The sequence below is a fragment of the Clytia hemisphaerica genome, unplaced genomic scaffold (genome assembly GCF_902728285.1).
Source record: "Clytia hemisphaerica strain Z4C2 unplaced genomic scaffold, Clytia hemisphaerica genome assembly, whole genome shotgun sequence".
NCBI classification, from domain to species: Eukaryota; Metazoa; Cnidaria; class Hydrozoa; order Leptothecata; family Clytiidae; genus Clytia; species Clytia hemisphaerica.
The window spans coordinates 19,320-41,940 of record NW_027103427.1 but is presented as its reverse complement, the minus strand read 5'-3'; the positions used below and the strand labels follow the sequence as shown (position 1 = coordinate 41,940).

General features: G+C 35.7%; 2 protein-coding genes across 2 annotated transcripts; both read left to right on the top strand.

Moving 5' to 3' along the window:
- Nucleotides 1–999: 999 nt before the first annotated feature.
- Nucleotides 1,000–2,097, top strand: LOC136797935 (uncharacterized). The gene has a single exon (XM_067054518.1). It carries the CDS (start codon nt 1,000–1,002, stop codon nt 2,095–2,097), a length of 1,098 nt encoding a protein of 365 aa, XP_066910619.1.
- An 8,904-nt stretch (nt 2,098–11,001) lies between these two features.
- LOC136797934 (uncharacterized) lies at nt 11,002–16,404 on the top strand. Its single transcript, XM_067054517.1, has one exon. The coding sequence runs from the start codon at nt 11,002–11,004 to the stop codon at nt 16,402–16,404; it is 5,403 nt and encodes a 1,800-aa protein (XP_066910618.1).
- The last annotated feature ends 6,217 nt before the right edge of the window (nt 16,405–22,621 follow it).

Genomic DNA, 22,621 nt, shown 5'->3' with positions numbered 1-22,621 from the left:
GTACAATATTTTCCAAGCCTTTAGGCGAGGAAAATATACGGAAAATCCGGAACGAGTGAAATATTTCCATATTGTACGAGCTCCACCCTTCCCCCTTAGTCAGCCACTGCAATTTTTCGGCTGAAATACGCACCCATCATTGCAGTAGGCGGGGGACATCTGGTTGGATGAACTTAATTTTTGAAAATTATCATATATTATGCACAGTATTGTCTATTTTTTTAACTAGTGCATGCAGAAATCGATCCTACATTGTTCTGCACGTGGCCGCCAGTTTCTTTTTCTAAATGGCGCCGATTTTTCTATAATGACGGACTTAAAACAACTAATCACAGCAAAACTCGTGAGATCATCTTTGACAAGCAGTAAAAGTAAAACTAGCTAACTATAAATAGGTTTTCTAGCTTTAATGTGCCCAATACTATTTATATTAGCCTGGATATCCAGGCTGTAAACTATTTCACGGTCTAGTTTTTTATATTTTATGTTCTGGTTTACAGCCTGGTCTCCCTAGAGCAATTTGGATTCTCCATATCACTCCGCTAAAACCATAAGGACCAATCTACCTAACGCGGAGCAATTCTGAAGCAAAAATAGGATAATCCTCCACTTGCTAGTGAAGATAGAGCTGCCTGTTACATGAAAACATGAAAAAGAAGAAAACAGAGGCAAGTTCATTCTTCAAGAAAACATGGTCTGATGGTTGGTCATGATAATGCATGCAAACTTGTTCATGGACTGTAATCTTTGGATGTATTAAATGGTTTTATGTTTTGCTGCTCTGGGTTGGCTAGGAAATATGGGTTTGCACTTTCTTTCTCTAGGGAAACCAAGCTCTATATTTTTAGAACTTTCTAAAATTTTGAGCTTGGATATCCAGGTTATATTTACATAAGTCCAACACTGTGAAAGGGATAAAACATGGAATAAAAACAATCCAAGAATCTGGTTATAACACATAATATACATTTTAGTGAATATAAAATAATAATAATAATAATGCTGCACCCAAAATCAGACGTTGACCGTCTATACCTTCCGAGAAGCAAGGGTGGTAGAGGCCTTCTGCAGATAGAACAAGCCTACAAGATAGCAACCATTGGAATGAGTAAATACCTTGAATGCTCGAGTGACTGGATGATGGCGCTTGTACACAGGCACGAACAGAACAAAACTTCCCATTCCATCGTCAAGGAAGCAAACAAATATGCCCGGGAATTAGATATTAACACCGAACCTGACGTCGTTTTAGACCAGCCTGCTACCAAAATTGCCAAATCCATCAAATGCAAAGCCAAGTTAGCAGGGAGAAAAAAGCTGGAGCAAACATGGAGCCAGAAATCACTGCACGGTCAGTACTATCACCGAAGCCACCAAGCTGATGTAGATATAGAAGCAACCCATCAGTGGCTAAGGAGCTCAGGACTGAAGGCAGAGACGGAAGGCTTTATACTAGCTGCCCAGGATCAAAGTTTGTTCACTAGGAACTACCAGGCGAACATCTTAAAAAATGGATCTGATCCTAACTGTAGATTTTGTAACAAACATGTTGAGTCTATTGACCATTTAGTTTCTGGTTGTCCTGTACTGACTCCAAATGAATATATGAAGCGCCACGACCGTGTTGGGCAATACCTTCACTGGTGCATCTGTAAGCATTACGGAGTCGAAACTGACGCATCTTTCTGGTATGAACACCATCCACCAGCTGTAGTTGAATCCAAGAATGTCACCATCTTGTGGGATTTCCCAATCAACACAGACAGAACGATAAAGGCTAATAGACCAGACATTGTAGTGAAGGATCGGAAGAAGAGAACTTGCTTACTGATCGATATGAGTGTCCCCAGTGACAGAAATGTTTCAGTTAAGATGTTTGATAAACTAAGCAAGTACAAAGATCTTGAAATAGAGATCCAGAAAATGTGGAATTTGAAAACAACAGTAGTACCAGTGATTGTAGGGGCCCTTGGGCTAGTGAGAACGGGTGTTCAAGACTTTGTTGAGAAAATCCCTGGAAATCCACAGCTACAAGAAATACAGAAGATAGTTCTAACGAGTACCGCACATATTCTCCGTAAAACTCTTTCAATGTGAATTAAATTATTTTTTTATATACAGCTTATTTATACCGACAGTTTTTTAAAATCTTTTTTTTTACAAGTTTTCTACAGTTTATTTTTATACAGTTTTTATAGATTTTAGTTTTATATAGTTTTATACAATTTTTATATTAGTTTTTTACAATTCAGTTTTATACACTTTTTAGAACAAATTTTTTTTTTTTTTACTTTCAAGAACTCATTATTATTCGAACTCTCGTCACTCCTTATGGAAAACCTTCATCCGCCATAGGTTGCTGGGTGCAACCCGGTTGATGATTGTAATAAAATGCAGATATAAAGAAAACAGTAAATAATAATAATAATGAAAATGGAAGATCTATCTTTTGATGATGAAAACCTAGCCCTAGAATTTGATACTGAAGATGGTACACTTTCTCCGTGTGTAGTAATACTAACCACATCGATCAACCCAACTTTACTGAGTGATTCAGATTGTGACTTTCCCAAGGAGAAGGAGGAAGTGAAAAACCCAGAACGGGTCCAGGGTGACTTATCTTGTTACTTATTTTAGGGCTGATGTTGTGAAGGTGCAAGGCCGACAACAATTTGGGGAAATGGTGGCGGCAGAGTTCAATAGGAACGATGACGTAGTGGAGTATTGGGGCTGTTCTGCAGAAATTCACCGCTGTTGACATTTATTACCACTGGTCAATCAAGCTGAAGAAGAAGCGTAGATTTGCCGAAGTGAGAAAGTGTTTGAAAAGCATTCACAGTATTGACGTTGACTTTATATTTTTTGCAAATTATCATGACACCTACACATACATGAGGAAGTTTGACCCCACTTTGTTGGCAGCGCAGACCACCTGGTTTTAGACATCCCCCACGCTTGAAGAAAAGTCTCTAAACAGAAAGCACTCAACTCTCTGCAGGCTGGACCGCCCAAAAAGAAAAAAGCCAAACCCTACACCCCCCCCCCACGTCTCACCCCAGGACAAGTTGGTAAATTTGTGCACGCCAATGACATTGAGAGTGAGGATGAGTTGTACGCCTTTGCAGATGAGTAGGCCAGTGTAAGGAAAGAAGATCTGTTAGATTATGTGTATGCCAAGCCGAGTTTAAAACACCATTCTGACATTCTTGCGACAGTTAAAAGAGTTAAAAATTCATGACACAGGGTTGCAAGGAAAAAAAAGTCCCCCTTGAAAATTCTTGAAGAGACAAAGAGTTTGCCATGTGAGGCAAACCCTGTCACTGGTGCTCTTTGCGATGAAATCTGTACTTCAGGTTCTTGTGCACAACAACATCTCGCAACAACATTTTCCAGCATAGTTTTGAACACTTTGACATATGGTCGAGGGAATGACTGCAACCTTATGATCATTGGTAAAACCAATTGTGCCAAAACGTTCATTATGCGTCCCTTAACAAAAATCTACGACTGCTTTATGACACCAGCCAAGGGCAATTTCAATTGGGTGAGTGCACCAGAAAAGGAAGTGATTTTTCTGAATGACTTTAGATATGACAAGGACGGTGATGATAAGGTAATGGGCAGCAGCAAGTTTCTTAACTTCCTAGATGGGTCTACCATTATTGTACCCACTCCCAAGAACAACCAACCACCCAGCAGATTTTGAGTTGTCCGCTAGACAACTGGTGTGTGCGACTGGGGAACAAAAAATCGTGAGAGTGGTCAACAGGTAATTTATTGCCGGGGAGACAGACCAGATGAACGAGCGCTGGGAGTATCTCACGTTCAACCATCAGTTTTTAAAGGAAAAAACAACATAAATTAAAATATCACCCCTTGTTGTGCCTGTTTTGCGAATCGAATCGAAACATCTTTGGAATGTTAACAGGCCTCGATGGTTGTGTTCTGTTGGATTAGGTTATAGGTGGTGATGTCATTGTTTTTTCTTATTCTCCTCAACTTCATAACTTTCTCATAGAGAAAGTTACTGTTTTATTAAATGTTTCACAGTGGACAGTGGGTATCGTTGAAAGAAATAAGAAATGTGATCTTTTAAACTATTTTTATTTTTTTATCCTATACATAGACTTGTGTTATTTATTTCTAAGCTATAAATTGATTATAAAAATAATTCCTTCTCAGTACTTTGTCCTTTGTCCGCCATGCTGTCGATGATTTTGTTAATGGTCTCCACAGGAAGAGTCTGCTAAATCGCGTGCCACGCGTGCCAGCGTGCCATCGGTTTTTACGCGTGCCAGCGTGCCATGCGTGCCTTCGTGCCAACTGTCTTGGCGTGCCAGCGTGCCAACTGTCTTGGCGTGCCAGCGTGCCAACGTGCCTTGGCGTGCCAGCGTGCCTACGTGCCATCCAAATTCCGGCGTGCCATCCAAATTTTGGCGTGCCATCCAAATTTTGACGTGCCATCCAAATTTTGGCGTGCCATCCAAATTCCGGCGTGCCAACCAAATTTCGGCGTGCCATCCAAGTTTTGGCGTGACAACCAAATTTTGCGTACTTTTTCAAATTTTCAGAGTCTTTATTTTCCATGAAACATTAATTGTTAGGCGATATTTTGAAATATACACTTACTACGGTACGGCAAGTGAGCGGAGTAAGAAAAAGAAAAAGTCAAGAAAAATGATGACTTCTGAAAATTACTTTAGCCCTTGGACAACTATTTAACTAAGCTCCTTATTTTTGGCTACAGCTCCTGACCACTTGATTTAAAAAGGCAAAAACGGTAACCGTAAACTCATGAGCTTTTTTCAAAACTTTTAAAGTTATATAATGCTCTGTTCATATAAAAATGAAATTAATAAAATAATAATAAAAGTACTACAATTTTCATATCTCATAACAGCTCTCTTGGAGCATTTAATGTTTTCATACGATGACAATCTATATCCATTTGCACTGCCAGCATCCTATTGAGCATGAGAAAACATCTTGCTGTAAATTGGTGTACACACCTTATATTTTGTGATAATGCCATTATTTACATAATTTAAGTGTCATTACATAAAATAACCTTGAAAATGCTTTCCCACTAATTTTGAGGGAGTCCATATTGGGGGGGGGGTCCAAGTTGTGTCATCTTCTCCCCCAAGCTTTGCCGAAATTTGAATGGCACGCCAAAATTCGGATGGCACGCCAAAATTCGGATGGCACGCCAAAATTCGGATGGCACGCCGAAATTCGGATGGCACGCCGAAATTCGGATGGCACGCCAAAATTTGGATGGCACGCCGAAATTCGGATGGCACGCCAAAATTCGGATGGCACGCCGAAATTCGTATGGCACGCCGAAATTCGGATGGCACGCCGAAGTTTTAATGGCACGCCAAATTTGGATGGCACGCTGGCACGTTGGCACGCCAAGGCACGCTGGCACGCTGGCACGTTGGCACGCCATGGCACGTAGGCACGCGATTTAGCAGACTCCCACAGGAAAATCCCTCATCGTCTTCTGGACAAGGGCAACAACTTCTTCTTGTGTTTCAGAAATTATCTTTTGTTCTAGTGCCTGTCTCTTCAATTCTTTACCAACAAGATGGAAAAAGTTCTCTATTGGGTTAACGTCTGGGGGCCTTGCGGGAATACAAAACAAATGTCCTCGTAGGCGGTCAATCGCTCATGTGCCTCAACTTGAAATTCTGTACCGGACAATCGTCTTGCAGGATTCGTTTAGCCTTTGGGTTGTTGCTCAAGTTAAAGACAAGGGGAAAATCACGTCTCTCATCCATGCAAATTTGTACCGACAAAACTCAAATTCTTTGCACATTACTACCCCTTTGTCATATGAGATTGCCACCATGAACTTCTTTTGTGTGGTACTCTCTTTTTGCCCTTTTGTTTTGCCGCCAAACGTCAACCCTTCTCTCTTTTTTCTCCATTCACTTGGGGTTGGGGTGCGCGTCTGGTCCAGCAAGTCTTTCTTGTACACAAAGCCGGTGGCATCCAGGTAAAAACTGATGCCCTCTTTCCAAAAGTCTGCTCCTAACCCTAACCGCTTGACCTTCTTGGCAAACTTCAGCCTCTTTTCCAGATCCGTCCGTTTTAAATTCCCTTTTTCCTGGTAGTGCGGTGACCATAGCACATTCTCCATATGTACGGCCTAAAAGTTGAGTTGCTCGTCCTTGTCCCTAATTGACCTAAGGTCCCGCTCATCCAGTAAACTTGGCGTGCCTTCAAAACAAAGGGGAGGGGCTTTTCCTGTACCACCCCTTAACTTTTGATCTAGTTGGTCTTTTTGGATGAAATTTGGCACACAAGACCAAGGGTCTTATAAGATAACTTAAAATATATTATTTTTTGATGACATCACTCATCATGCCCAAAGTAAGCAAAAACCGAAAATTTCCTTTGTTCTTTTGAACTGCTATTATATTCTAACAAAGGCTTTGGAAAAAACTTACCTGAGTCTTAAATGCCTATGTTAACCTAAATATTCAATAAATTGCGGTGTAAACGATATATTTGACACAAAGAAAATGTGTATCGGAAATGTGTTAATATTTGTGACACCTTACTTTCAGAAATGTTATCATGCTCAAGGGGTGAAAATTTTTAGGTTTCAAATTTATTTTTATTTTGAAGTTAAATAAAAGTTAGGAATGAATTTACAGAAAATTTCTTCACAAAAGCTCTATTATTTCGGGAGCTATTAACAATAGTTTCACCCCGAACAGAAAAAAGCCCCCCCCCCTAGGAGAAATAGGGTTAAACAAATCCATAATGATTTAGACTAATGTATTTACCCTTTCCAAACCTATGTACTTAGATGATTTTACTATTTGAGTATGAACCCTTTCTCTAAGCCTTTAGCCCTTGGAAGCTCCATAATTTGAAGGCATGAAAAAAAAAAACTGCTGGAATATTGTGGTGACAGTTCAAAAATTCTAAATATAGATTGTCCTAGATATTAAACAGATAGAAATTACCTTCAGCTTCTCAAGATTCCCATTGCACATCTGGGCACAGTACCAAAAATGGTTAATTATTGGCTCAATCCATTGAATAATTTCTTCATTTTCCTTGGTTTTGCTGATCTTTGTAAGAGCTTTTCTAATGGACTTGGACTTATGCCACACATCTAGGGAGTGGAAAAATTTGGAATATTCTTCTGGGTAGGTATTTTTCAAGTCTTGCAAGGCTTTAATAATCGTTGTTGAAGCATCGGTGGTTATTTCTGAGATATCAATTTGTCCCTTCAACTTGGTTAATAGCCTGATAAGTCCCTCCTTTTCCAGTCTTGTGGAGACACCCTCAGTTTCCCGTGAATCTAAAACTTCCAGATCCACAATCAGTTTTGAAAAATTTTCCATTAATACGTAAGTGCAGTATTGTGCACAATGTCCAGGTGAATCGCTACGACCGTCACTACTAAGCATATCATTATATAATGAAAGAATCTGTTTGGAATCTCTCGTCATATCTTCCCAAAAACTTCTGATTTCTGGAGAAACAAAAAAGCTCTGATTTTTAAAAAAGTTCGACTTGGATGGGATCATGAGGTTTAGTGCTTTGCTAAAATGGTCAAATTTCATCCAATTGTTACCCGTGATCACAACCGAACTTGCGATTAAAATGTTATTTAAGTAAACAGGTGTTTTGTGTCTCATATCTACAATCTCCGATCAACACCAGCGACCAACATGACCAGAGGGGCATGACCATTTTAAAGTTTTGACAGCACCTCTACGATGCCACTTAAATCTTAATTTTCTTTTGCATACATTACATTGATCACCTTTTAATTCAAGTAACATTTCAAGGGAAACAGCAACACGCTCTCTGTCCACCAATTTTGATTCCAGTGTATCAATAGAGCACATAGTAGTGTAAAGATTCGATAACTTTCCTTTGAATTCTCTGAGGTTACTTTCCAAAGGTATCTCTGAAATGAACAAAAAAAATTGAAATTGTGTAAAATGGCATCAAAATGAAACATATTTTTTAACTGCAGGGGTGCCAGTAAAATCAACTAACATGCAGAATTTCAAAATTTTTTGCATGTTTACACATGATTTTGACAATGACCTATTCTTGACAAGGGAATAGAATTCTCTTGACCTTGAAGTTTCTCATATTGAGAGTGTAGAGGATTATCGTCAGCAGAAATTTTGTCAAGTACTTACCAATAATGTTTGACTCGTTTAAAGTACCAAGTGACATATCTGCTGGTTCCATTATAGTACAGTCTGGATCATCAGGTTCCATTATAATACAGTCTGGATCATCAGGTTCCAAATTAATGTGAACAAGATCTTCAACATTTTCAGTGTCAGATTTTGGGGTAGTCTTTTCAAAGATCGCTACGTTTTGGAGAAGTGATATATAGAAATCTACGTCATCTTCCTCATCATTTTCATTATCATCACTATCATCATTATTTTGACTGAGAAAATTGAAATAAAAATATTATATTGATATGGTTAACTCAAATTTACTGTTAATATACTGTATGTTACTTTTAGTATGATAATCAGCAAAAAATTTCTAAATTATGAGACAAATGTGAATGAAACTAAGCCACTACAAAATTTGCAAAGTAAAAACTAAACAAGACATACACAAAGTATTCTATTTGATCATTGTTAGATTCTTCTTCCTCAGTTGAACTTTCGAGGATACTTTCTCCTGATTCAGATCCAGTTCCGGTCTCAGATCCACTGTCTGTATCATTTTCATAGAAGCTATCGCTTATTTCGTCATATGGCGATGACACATTTAATGCAGTTAATGTTCGTTCACTATCAGCAGTTCTATAATAAATGTTATGAAACTAGATGTGATTATGAAGTTAAAAAGTTTAAGAAATTCTTGGTTGGCTTTTATAGGTTGCAGACCTTTTGGAGACTAAATGTCGCCTGTAATAGTCTATTTATGGACAAAAATTACCATTTGTTAAAGATTATTTGCATGTCTCATTTCCTTTCATAATATTACTTCAATTCCAAATAACGTAATAGATATACTTACAGAAAACTGTGCTGGTTGTTTCCCATAGATGTAGAATATATTTGATCATCAAACATTCCTTAAAAAACACAATTTGTTGTTACTAGTGAATACATTTTTAATTTGGTTTTTGGAAACCAAATTTTCGAAACCTAAATTTTGGTTTTTATTCTTGACAAGATACTAGACAAGATTTTAGTTCGGAGTCAATTTTGAAAATATTGGTTAGCAAGTAAAGCAATTTTTTTATATTTCTTACCTTGATCATTGTCATGTGGAGTACAATTCAAAATATCATCATAAGGTTTTTCATTTTGAGATCTGAAAATAAAGATAATATTCGGTTAGTGTAAAACGCAGGTCACAGGTCACAGTTCGCAGGTCACAGGTCACAGGTCAGTGATGACAGTGTTAATGGAGAGCTTCCATTATTTGATGACGTCAATAATTATGTATATATTTTAATTAGAAGTCCCTTGTGCATAGCGTCCTTTCCTTTCAGTGTCCTTTTGTTTGAGTGTCTCGCGAGGCTTTCTTTGTTTTCAGTTCCTTTGTTCAGTGTCTTTAGTGTATTCCCGGGTCGTGTTTTATATTATATTACGTCACTTTGTAATTCCTCTAGGGAAATTAGCGATAGCTTTATCAAGTTGTGTTTTTGAATTGTAAACTAGTTCAGCACTGAGAGTCTGTGAGAAGTCTGTGTGTTGTGAGAGTGAGCAAACTTTTGATTTACGATACGAATTTGCATTTTAGTTTCTTTTTAAGTTCAAGAATTTTCTGTTGATTTTTACATTTCGTTTCAAGTTTCTGTTTGGATTTTTGTTCCTATTTTTTCTGTTCCTTTTTTACAATGTGATTTCGACCAGTGATCAAAAACAATTCTCTCCGCTCACAAAGTAAATCAAAAGTCCTTTTTTTTTGTTCGGTTTTTTTTGCTCTGATTTTTTCGTTCTAAAACTTTTTTGTTTTCTCGTGGCCTAAAGTGCTGAACTCCTCTTGCGTGTGCCTGAGAGTGTTTGAGTGAGCGTTGGAGCTCTCGTTCTTAAGTTGATCTAGTTTTATCTAGTTTGCTACATAGTTTCTTGTTAGTCACAAGAATTTTGTTTTCTCTTTGAGAAATTGCTCATGGTTTGAGCTGTATTCCTCGTGAATGAATTTTGAAGTTTTATTGGCTAGCTTAGTCTGTCTGCCAAGTGTTTTTTGTTTGTCTGAAATCGTTTGACTCTTGATTGTTTGATTTTGATTGAAATTTCTGTTTGGTTCAATTGCACTGCTCTTCTGAGCATTCTGTTTCGTAGTATTGTACTCCACCATTTGTTTGATTGCTCTCTTGTTGCTCATTTGTTAGAAATTCACGATATATACTATGATTTATATTAATATCGGATGTTAATCACTTAAGTGTTGAAAATCCAATTGTTTGATTGCTCTCTTGTCGCTTATTTGTTAGAAATTCACGATATATACTATAATTTATACTAATATCGGATGTTAATCACTTAAGTGTTGAAAATCCAATTAGGCTAGGCATTTATATCTGTGCCTTTGAAAATGTCTGATTGGGATAGAAATGTCACTAAGCGTCGTCCGGTCAAAAATCAATCTGACCAAGGTGAATTTAATTTTGAGCTTTTTGAGCGTCAAAGAGAAAGACTTACTACCGAAATTACAGAAAGACTAGAAAATATTGACCTTTTATTGAAAAATAGGTCTTCTACCGATCTTGTAAGAAATGCCCTTGAAGGGTTGAATAGAGCTTTTGTTGAGCTTCTTTTTGTCTGTGAAAAATTAAAACCATTAGTGTATGAAGTCTCTGAATTTGATAACTGGTTAGGAAATATTGATACGGACATTTTTCTTATAAAAAATTCTGCAATTCGTTATTTGAAAGATAATGAACCTAGTGAGTCTCAAGCTCCCTCTGGAGCTTCTTATCGTGATTCGAAAGCTTCGTCTTCAATTCGATCGACTTCTTCTTCTATGTCGACTGCAAGTCAAAAAATGCTTAAAACAGCAGCAGATGTTGCTACTCTTGAAGTAGAGCTCGCTTTTGCAGATAAAAAAGGGATTAGTGAAATGGATAAGACTCTTCTTGAAGAAAAATTGGCAAAGAAAAAGGCTCTTTTGAACGTTTATGAAAATTGGCAACCTAGAGTGCCACCTGATGAAAATGCATCGAGAAATTTAACTTCAGGTTCGATTATTGAACCTTCTGAATCTCCTAAAGTTGAATCTACTAGAGTTGAATCTCCTAGAGGAAATCCTGAGCCTCTTAGAGCTGAAACTCCTAAATTTGTTCCTACTGAGAATAGTCAAACTGTCGATGCATCCTCTGGTCATAAGACAACCTTTTTACCAGTGCCTCCTTCTGGACCAAGACCTCGTATTGCTAGAAGATTTGGTCTTCCTGTAGCTGCTTCCAGTCCTATAGATTCTGTACTTTCGAATGCAATTTTTGACTTGGTGAAACTTCAAGGTGCTCCATCTGTTGAACTTAGTGTCTTCACTGGTGATCCTTTGGATTACAAATTCTTTATGACAAATTTTGAAGAGCTCGTCGAAAAAAGAATTTCGGATAGTGAAGGTCGTCTTGCTCGTCTTTTGAAATTTACTACCGGTGATGCCAATGATCTGATTCAGTGCTGTCTGTATATGACGAATGGCTATGAACGTGCTAAGGCTCTTTTGAAGAAGAAATATGGAGACCCCCATCGAATCATGATTGCTTATAAAAAACAGTTGGATAATTGGGAGAATGTCAAACTTGGTGATTCCTCTTCATTTGGAAAATTTCATTCCTTTCTGCTTAAGTGTGGCTCAGTTATTGAGGGTAACTTGTGGAATAGTTTTGATACTGCTGACAATCTCTGCATCATTGCCAGTAAGCTTCCAAATGTATGTCAAGATAAGTGGAATAGGAAAGTTGTTGAAATTCGAAATCGTTTTAAAAGAGAACCACGTTTTAAAGATTTGCTTTTGTTCGTTGAAATGGAAATGACAGTTGCAAGTGATCCTCTGTTTTCTAAAGAAGCACTTAAGGAGCGTTTTCCAAGTGATTCCAAAAGCTCTGGTTTTTCTGGCAGTTTTAAGCCAAGAAAGTATTTTGATAATAAATCTCCAAAAAGTTTTCTATGCGTCACTTGCAATGTTAACCATGATATTGAGGCTTGTCCAACATTTAGATCCAAAACTCTTGAAGAAAAGTCCAAATTTTTGATGAAAGAGAGATTGTGTTATGGTTGTCTTGGTAAAGGCCATATATCTGCTCAGTGTAGAAATCGAAGAACTTGTGTTGTTTGTAACAAAAGACATCCTACAACTCTTCATGGTTTGAGAATTGAGCGTAGACCACCTGCTGATGATTCTAAGAAAACAGATTGTGATGTTAGACCTTCTCCTCCAGTGCCACGACCAAGGCCTGATATAGCTAAGTTTGATGATTCGAAATCAAAACCTGAAACAAAAGGTACTAAAGGAGGTGTTAAATGTGGAGTTCTGAATATCAGTGCTAATAAAAATCTCAGTATGTGTGTTGTACCAGTTCTTCTTCGACATGATCATTCAAAGTCTGATATTGTAACATATGCTCTTCTTGATACCTGTTCTCAAGCTTGCTTTATTTCTGACGAAATTGTTTCTTTGATGTCATTGAAAACTATAAGTACTGATTTGAGCATTAACACGATAACATCTGTCAAGTCTGAGAAGTGTCAAGTGGCTTCTGGATTAAGAGTGAAAGGTCTTCATGCTGGTGATGGTAGTTGGTTATCTCTGCCAAAGTGTTTTAGTAAACCTAATATTCCCGTTGATTCAAGTGAGATTCCGACAGCCGACTCTATAAAAGAATGGCATTATCTTAAATCTATTGAAAATGAGCTTCCTAATACAACGTCTTTAAAGGTTGGGATTCTGATTGGTGCTAATTGTTTGAAAGCTATCGAACCTTTAAAAGTTATACCAAGTCAGGATGATGGTCCTTTTGCCTTTAAAACTAAGCTTGGTTGGTGTGTTGTCGGACCTATCAGTTCGTCAAGGTCATCAGATGCTATTTCTTGTTGCAGAGTCATGGTTAATGATCATGGTAGATCGAACCATCTTGTTGTTGAGGAAACACAGGTTAAAGACTCTGGAATTGAATCTATGCTAAAAAATCTTTTTGATATTGAAAGTGTTCCTGAAACTAAGTTATCTACTGAGTATGAATCTTTTTCTCAAGATGATTTACACTTTCTAGAGATTGTTGAAAATCGTTCTGAATTCATTGATGGACACTACCATGTACCTCTGCCCTTTCGTAACGAAAATATTAGCTTTCCAGATAATCGTCCTCTAGCTCTGAAAAGGTTGAGTTTGCTGAAGAAAAAGTTTGAATCTTCTTCAAAATTTTACTCTGACTATGTTGCCTTTATGAACAACATTATCGACAAGGGTTGGTGTCAGGAAGTTTCATCACCTTATCCTGACGGTCAAAATTGGTACATCCCCCATCATGGAGTTTACCACCCACAAAAACAGAAGATAAGAGTAGTGTTTGATTGTAGCTCTTCATATAAAGGTGTTTGTATGAATAAAGAATTGATGCAGGGTCCTGATCTGACTAATCATCTGATTGGTGTGCTTATAAGATTTCGTCAAGAGTTTGTTGCATTTACTGCAGATATTGAAGCAATGTTTTTTCAAATTTACATCCCTGAGTCTCAACGTCGGTTTCATCAATTTTTGTGGTGGAGGGATGGTGATTTCTCCAAAGATCCTGTTTGCTATGAAATGAACACTCATCTCCAAGGTAGTACCTCTTCGCCTAGTTGTAGCAATTTCGCTCTGAAACAAACAGCTTCTGCAGGTGAAAATGAGTTTGGAGTTCAGGCTGCCAACACACTAAGAAAAATTTTTTACGTTGATGATTTGCTGAAATCTACTGAGAGTGTTGAGTCTGCAAAGTTTCTTATTTCAGACGTTTCTAGTATGTGTGATTATGGAGGTTTTCATTTAACAAAATTTACTTCGAATTTTCCAGAGGCGTTAGAGTCTGTTCCTCCAAAAGAAATTAAAGAGTGCAAATCTACTGAACGCGTGCTAGGTGTTTTGTGGTCCCTAGAAGATGATGTTTTCCAGTTCAAAGCTCCTTCTAAAGTTTTCTCAAGATCTCGTAGAGGGATGTTATCAGCATTGAATTCAATCTATGATCCTTTGGGTTTGATTTCTCCTTTCATTCTTAAGGGAAGACTTATCTTTCAGACAGTGTGTCAGCTTTCAATCGGTTGGGATGATCCAGTTCCTAACGAGTATCTCATTCAATGGGATAAATGGGTTGAATCTTTAGTAAATTTACAAGTGCTCAGTGTCAATCGTTGCTTTAAGCCAAGAAGTTTTACTCAAATTGTTGAAATCAGTTTACACCACTTTTCTGACGCTTGTGATTATGGTTATAGTGGTTGTCATTACTTAAGATTCGTAACGTCTGATAATTATGTTAATTGTTCTTTGGTAATGGGTAAATCTCGCGTTGTCCCAGCTAAAAGTAATCACACTATGCCTCGTTTGGAGTTGATTGCTGCTACTCTTTCTTCTCAAATAGCTAAGTTTATCTCAAAGGAATTTGATTATGAAATAGCTTATGAACTTTTCTGGTGTGACAATACGTGTGCTTTAGGCTATATTAGTAACACTACGAAGAAATTTAGAAAATTTGTTGCTAACAGGGTGTGTCTTATTACGAAAACAACGAAATCTTCTCAATGGAATTATGTTGAATCTGAGAATAATCCTGCTGATCATGGATCAAGAGGTTTGAAAATTGAAGGGAATGAGAAAAAGGTTTCAGAATGGTTCAATGGTCCCAGCTTTCTTTGGGAACATCCTCTAAAATATGATAAATCTCAAGTCATTAACGTCTCTGAAAGTGATCCTGAGGTAGTGGTTGATAAGACCACTTCTGTAATGGTCATAAAGCCTAATTATGTAGATATCATTTCTCATCTCGAGAGTCGTGTTTCAAGCTTTTTGAAAATGAAGAAAATCATTTCCTTTGTTCTTCTTTATATGGAGAAATTACGTAAGAAAAATCGTATTTATTTTAGAAAGACAAGATCACAACCTGAGTTTAAAATGAGTAGCCTTCTGTCTGTTGATATTATGACTAAAGCTTCAGTTAAAATCTTTAAGCTTCTTCAATCTAAGTACTTTTTTTCTTCTGCTTCAAATTCTAAGATCTCTAGTTTGAATCCTTTTACAGATGATAATGGTTTATTACGTGTTGGAGGACGTCTTGGTAGATCTCTGCTTGACCCATGTGTTAAGTATCCTATTATTATTCCTAGAGAGTCTGATATAGCAAAGGCAATTGTTAGGTTTTATCATGATAAGGTTCACCATGCAGGGAGAAATGTAACGATGAATGAGATTCGTGAAAATGGTATTTGGATAACTAGTCTTTGTTCTCTTGTTAAGTCAGTGATTTGGAATTGTTTTCTTTGTCGAAAGTTAAGAGGAAAGTTTGGTTCTCAAATTATGTCTGATCTACCTTTTGAAAGAACTTTAGAGGCCCCACCATTTAGTTTTTGTGGTGTAGATTTGTTTGGCCCGTTTTTAGTTAAGGAACGTCGCTCATTGGTTAAGCGTTGGGGAGTTATTTATACTTGTTTGTCAAGTCGAAGTGCACATGTTGAATCTGTGGTTTCTATGAATACTGATTCTTTTATCTTGTGTCTAAGAAGGTTTATATGTCGTCGTGGATCTATTCGAATGCTTAGGAGTGATAATGGATCAAATTTTGTTGGTGCTCAGAGTGAGCTGAAGGAGTTGTTTAAAAGTCTTGATCATGACAAAATTAAAGCTTTTTTGAGAGACGAATTTGATGCTGACTATATAGTTTGGGAAAGAAATCCTCCTTATTCTAGTCATTTTGGGGGCGTTTGGGAACGCCAGATTAGAAGTATTAGAGCTGTGTTGGATGGAATTTTACAAACTCATAGCAGTTCATTCAACGATGAGTCATTGAGAACATTGCTTTGTGAAGCTGAGTGCATCATCAATTCTCGTCCATTGAGCGTGGAGAACATTGGAGATCCCTTAAGTTTGAAACCCATCACACCAATGATGCTTTTGACTGGTAAGTCAAGAATCGTCCTGCCTCCTCCTGGTGCATTTGGTGATGCAGCAGCTTATTCGAGACGTCAGTGGAAACGAGTGCAACACGTGGTCAATGAATTTTGGTCAAGATGGAGGAAGGAGTACTTGACCAACCTCCAAGAAAGAACAAGATGGCTATCCAAACGACGAAACTTTCGGATTGGTGACATTGTAATGGTCAAAATAGATGCCAAACGTAATCAATGGCCAATTGGGCGTGTCACCAAAGCAAATGTCGACGAACGTGGACATTGTCGAAAAAGTAACAATTAAGTTAATCAATGGTGAGGTCGAAAGACCCATAACAAACATTATATTGTTGGAAGAATACGAAAAATGAGATTCCCCACCGAGGAACCATGAAGATGTGAAATCTTCAGGGGAGCCATATGTTAATGGAGAGCTTCCATTATTTGATGACGTCAATAATTATGTATATATTTTAATTAGAAGTCCCTTGTGCATAGCGTCCTTTCCTTTCAGTGTCCTTTTGTTTGAGTGTCTCGCGAGGCTTTCTTTGTTTTCAGTTCCTTTGTTCAGTGTCTTTAGTGTATTCCCGGGTCGTGTTTTATATTATATTACGTCACTTTGTAATTCCTCTAGGGAAATTAGCGATAGCTTTATCAAGTTGTGTTTTTGAATTGTAAACTAGTTCAGCACTGAGAGTCTGTGAGAAGTCTGTGTGTTGTGAGAGTGAGCAAACTTTTGATTTACGATACGAATTTGCATTTTAGTTTCTTTTTAAGTTCAAGAACTTTCTGTTGATTTTTACATTTCGTTTCAAGTTTCTGTTTGGATTTTTGTTCCTATTTTTTCTGTTCCTTTTTTACAATGTGATTTCGACCAGTGATCAAAAACAATTCTCTCCGCTCACAGACAGGTTAACTATAATCAATGTTATTGCAGAGGAAAATGTTTGTAAAACACAAAGAATTATCAAAAACATAATTCTCAAGCAATTTCATCCATATAAAACCATTTCAAACATCAAAATTTAACCAAGTGCTTTTATCGATCTTTTGCAGTTTGCGCCGTGTATAACGCAGACCAGAAAATATTTGAAACCATATTATACGTATAACAGGTATATTACTAGGCTACGTCATATCTTCCTTCGTTTCGAGCGTAAACTCCTACTCTTCGAACTATGAGCACTGCTCTTGTTTTGAATATTGAAATTCTCCAGATAAATTGCATGCGCACTGAGGTTTTAATGAACCAATAGGGAGTTTCGAAACTTTAGCCAATCAGCTGTGTTTTAAACATTGTTTTATTTAAAATCTCTAATGATAAACATCTTTTGTGAATGTTGTCTATTATGTTTAAACCTATTAATAAGCAATTCCCGGTGGGGGTCACTAGTGACCGCCTATAGCAGTGCCTATAGACCAAGAGTAAGGCCTAAAAGCCTGGATCTGTCTATTGTGTAGACTAGTATATTACATATTGTAATGTTTGTAATGCTATATGATGGTTACATATAATAAAACAAATCGCTCTAAAACTACCTTCTCAGAGAACTCACGAGCTTCTGATTGGTGTAATTTTATATCCAGCCATATTGTTATCATCACATTCGACATGCTGAATATTTTTGGTGTTTTTCTCTTGTAAGACATGATATTTTGTAATTCTGTCAATATTTTTGTCAAAAATTGTCATTAAGTCATTAAAATGACAATTGAATAATTAATTAGTTTCATCCTTCTAAAACCACTCTCTTAGGGACCTTACAAGCTTCTGGTTGGTGCCGTTTTATATCAATTCACACTATCTACATCACATTCTGTATTATAAATATTTCTCGTTTTTTTGTCAGTTCTTGCATCATATTTCATGATTTTGTCATTATTTTTGTAAGTAAGTGTCACTATGTCAAAATAGGTTGTTATTCTATTCAACTGTCCTTTTATAATATCTAAATAGCATGTATTATTTTTTTGTAATTTAATAAGCTATGTATTGATGTTATGTATATGTTATGATCCTATTTTATTTTCCGGTCTGCACTTTGTTGACCTGTGACCTGTGACCTGCGACCTGCGTTTTACACTAACCGTATGATATTGCTCATAATTTCAAGGCAAAATGCTGCAACTGAAGAAATCACCTCCCGTAAATTTTCCTCTATATTGGGCAAAATTTGAATTACAGGAAAGGTGTATTCATTAAAAAAGTGTAATTATTATCAAAACATAACTTACTCTGCTAACTCTAGAGGGACAATCACAACAGGATTTTCACCTTGATTAACAGATACATTGGACTTTTCATGCTCACTTTCTGTCGAACCATCACCAGTTATGTCTACCACCACCAAACTTTCTTCTTGATCGTCTCGAACAATAACATCAGCGACAACTTCTTCTTCAGTTTCACTTTCGGTAGATTCACTTTCACTTGACGATTCACTCTCATCTGACGAAGAAGAGCTATCAACAGGAGTTGATGATCTTCTTGTTACTATGAAGTGTGCAAAGGCACTGTGTGTTTTGCTGGCATACCCAAGCTCAATCTTTTTTCTTGTCCAAATCTCAAATGTAGCACTGGTAATACTGATAACAGGCATTTTACCTTTTAATATTACTTCTATAATTTGAAATCACATAGATCTTATTACATTATGAAAAGCATATAAAAAACCTGCACCATCTTGTGAATCACTTAAGTTCCAACTTAAAAATGTTATCTAACTATATCTCAAGCATCGCTGTAAAATATGTCTTCAAACTTTTCACATGTGTAGTTGAATTGAAAAACTATTTTTGTTTGTATTGACACTTCTAAACCACAAAATGATCTTAGATTTATATCATAAACATAGTAATATTTCACCGTATCATAACGTTACGCGAGAAAAAAATAAATTGTTCAAGAAAACTACTCTCCCTTTAATTTCACGGATGATTCTATTGTGAGATAATCTTTTCATGATTTTGTACTATTTTTGCTATTGCACTGCCAAACTATGCATGTTGGTTGTGAAATACGCATTATTAGCGCTTTTTGGATGCCGGTACTCATCTTGACATTTTTTTGAAATTTGATTTAAAAAATTTCGCGGATAAGACCTTTTCAAATTTTCATTGGGACTTACTTTCGTGGATAACAACCAAATCCACTAAATTTAATCCCTGCGAAAATTAATCCCATTAAAGTAATACGAATGAAACAATCACAGCAAAATTTATGAAAATGCAGAATTTATTGATGCAAATTGGCCAATGTTGGGAATTGTTGAATTAAATAATGTGAATTTAGGGTCAATTTTTCATTAATTCATCCCGCTTTATTTTATTCTTGCATTATAATTTTTTTCCTTAAGATATCACTCCCCCAATTTTCTTCAGACCGTCAAAAAAAAACCAAAATCCCAGTATTTTCATATTCAAGATCAACAGATAATACAGCATAATATCTAAAATCTTGCGTTATAACTTTGATTTGGTCAATCAAACCATGCTAATATACTTTTCAAAAGCAATCAAGTAATCAAACTCATATCAATGATTTCTTTCCACATTCAGCAAACACCAAGTTTTTTTTTAACCCTCTCTTTCTTCTTTCGGGCATTTAAATTTCCACCAAGATTATATATTTTATTTTTTTTTTCACTAGAAAATATAAGCAAATTTTAAAGATGGTGATATTAATTGCACCAGTCCCAAATGTAATGAAATCTAAGCTAAGATGGGTCTGAATAATAGAATTCTTTACTCATTAGACAGTGAGATGTTTTTCTAATATAAATTTTTTGAAGAACTCAATTGATTTAAAATCACCAAAAACTAGCAAAGGCAATTGCATCTTCTTCTTTCGTCAAAAAAGTAAATAGTTAAAAAAAACTATAAAAGAGCATTGAAAATTTAATCTAAATATAAATACTACGATATGTTTCTTTTTTAAACTTTAAAAATAACAAATACCATGTTATATGCAATACAAATTTTTAGTTTTATGACGTAATGTTACGTAATGTTTATGACATCATGATACAGGTTTTTGAGATTTATCTATTTATAGCCTCAAGTTAAATTTTTCATTATGCAGCTATCACGTTCATCTACATCATAAGGCAGTTCTTTCCAGCTACTGTATGTTTAACATTTTGAAAGTGAGTGAAACTGCTTTTACTTTGGAGCAGCCGCACCTACCTCCCTTAAGCAGAATCTCTAGAAATATATGCTAATAATCTCTTAATAAAATAAAATGTTATGCTGATGAAGTCACGAAAGATGACGAAAATTTCTACCTAAACAGTCACTTCATTTTTTATGTTTTACAAATTTGCTGCTTCAACATTTAACGTTTTCTAAATAAAATGTATATGTTATATAGAATCATTAAATATTTTTTAAATGGAAATAAATGTTTAAAAAAATTATGTATTGAACAATAATCTCTAAATATTTCCTTTGCTATTTAAAAAGTTATCTTTAAAATCTCTTAAAATAAATGTATATACATGGTAGGTTTCAAACCTATCTAAATATTTTTCTTGCCTTTTTAAAAATATATTAAAATAAATTTTTTTCTCATGGTTTGAAACCACAAAAATAAAAAATGGCTAAAATTAAAATTTTTTATTCTTTCACCATCAAATATATGACTTATAAAAAATCTTAGTTTTAAATTTGAACAAAACTTAAAAGTGATATCTAAAATTTAACAATTATAAAAGCTATTTCCAACGAGAATGGCCGGTTAGTGTAAAACGCAGGTCACAGGTCGCAGGTCACAGGACACAGGTCACAGGTCAGTAATGACAGGTTGACTCTAATCAATGTCATTGCAGAGGAAAATGTTTGGAAAACACAAAGAATTATTAAAAACATAATTCTCAATCAATTTCATCCATATAAAACCATTTCAAACATCAAAATTTAACCATGTGCTTTTATCGATTTTTCGCAGTTTGTGCCGTGTATAACGCAGACCAGAAAATATTTGAAACCATATTATACGTATAACAGGTATATTACATATTGTAATGTTTGTAATGTTATATGATGGTTACATATAATAAAACACATAGCTCTAAAACTACCTTCTCAGAGAACTCACGAGCTTCTGATTGGTGTAATTTTATATCCAGCCATATTGTTATCATCACATTCGGTATGCTAAATATTTTTGGCATTTTTCTCTTGTAAGACATGATATTTTGTGATTCTGTCAATATTTTTGTCAAATTTGTCATTAAGTCACTAAAATAACAATTGAATGATTAATTAGTTTCATCCTTCTAAAACCACTCTCTTAGGGACCTCACAAGCTTCTGATTGGTGCCGTTTTATATCCATTCACACTATCAACATCACATTCTGTATTATAAATATTTTTCGTGTTTTTGTCTTTTCTTGCATCAGATTTTATGATTCTGTTAATATTTTGTCAAAAATTGTCATTAAGACATTAAAATAATAACTGAATAATTAATTAGTTCCATCCTTTTAAAACCACTTTCTTAGGGACCTTGCAAGCTTTCTGTTTGGTGCCATTTTTTATCCATTCACACCATCCACATCACATTTTGTATAATAAATATTTTTCGTGCTTTTGTCTTGTTAGGCATCATATTTTATGATTTTGTCATTATTTTTGTAAGTAAGTGTCACTAGGTTGTTATTCTATTCAATTGTCATTTTATAATATCTAAATAACATGTATTACTTTTTTGTAATTTAATGCGTTATGTATTGATGTTTTGTTATGTATATGTTATGATCTTATTATCTTTTTTCCGGTCTGCACTTTGTTGACCTGTGACCTGTGACCTGTGACCTGCGTTTTACACTAACCGGAGAATGGCACTAAAATTTTTCAATATAGCTAAAATAATCAATTTTCCACATCCATTGACTCTGGTTATGTTGGCCATTTCAACTTTTTGTCTTGAACATACTTTTTGGCAGAGGAAAAGGTTCGAGTCATGAACCGGTTGAGCGTTTTTTTGTCGCATTTCTTCAACACCCCACCTTTATTCTTCGACGCCTTTACTTGACAGTTCAACACACAAAAAGCTAAATATAATGAAGGTCATACTAAATTTAATTCAAAAAAGTTTTCTTTTAGACTAAATTCTTCAAATTATCATTTTCAATTTTACAGTATGCAGTAACTTCCCCTCTTCAACCTTTTTTGGTATCTCTGAATACACTAAGGAAAAATAATAAAAAGAGACTGAACAAAGATTTTGCGAAGATACCTTAAAGGAAGAAATTTTGGCGGAAAGAAAATTTGGCGGATTTGGCGGATTTGACTGAAACCCGCCAAATTAAGTTCCCGCCAAAATTTCTTTTTTCCGCCATCCGCCAAATTAAACATTTTGAAAATATGATCTCTTTGAAGGTGTTTTTGCTATTTTTTCACTGTTTTGACGCCATCTTAAGGTTAAATTTTTAAGCGACCGCCAAGTTTAGTTTTTTTGTCCATCCGTCAAATTAAATTCCCTCTGAAAAAACTTTTTTGGCCATCCGCCAAATTAAAT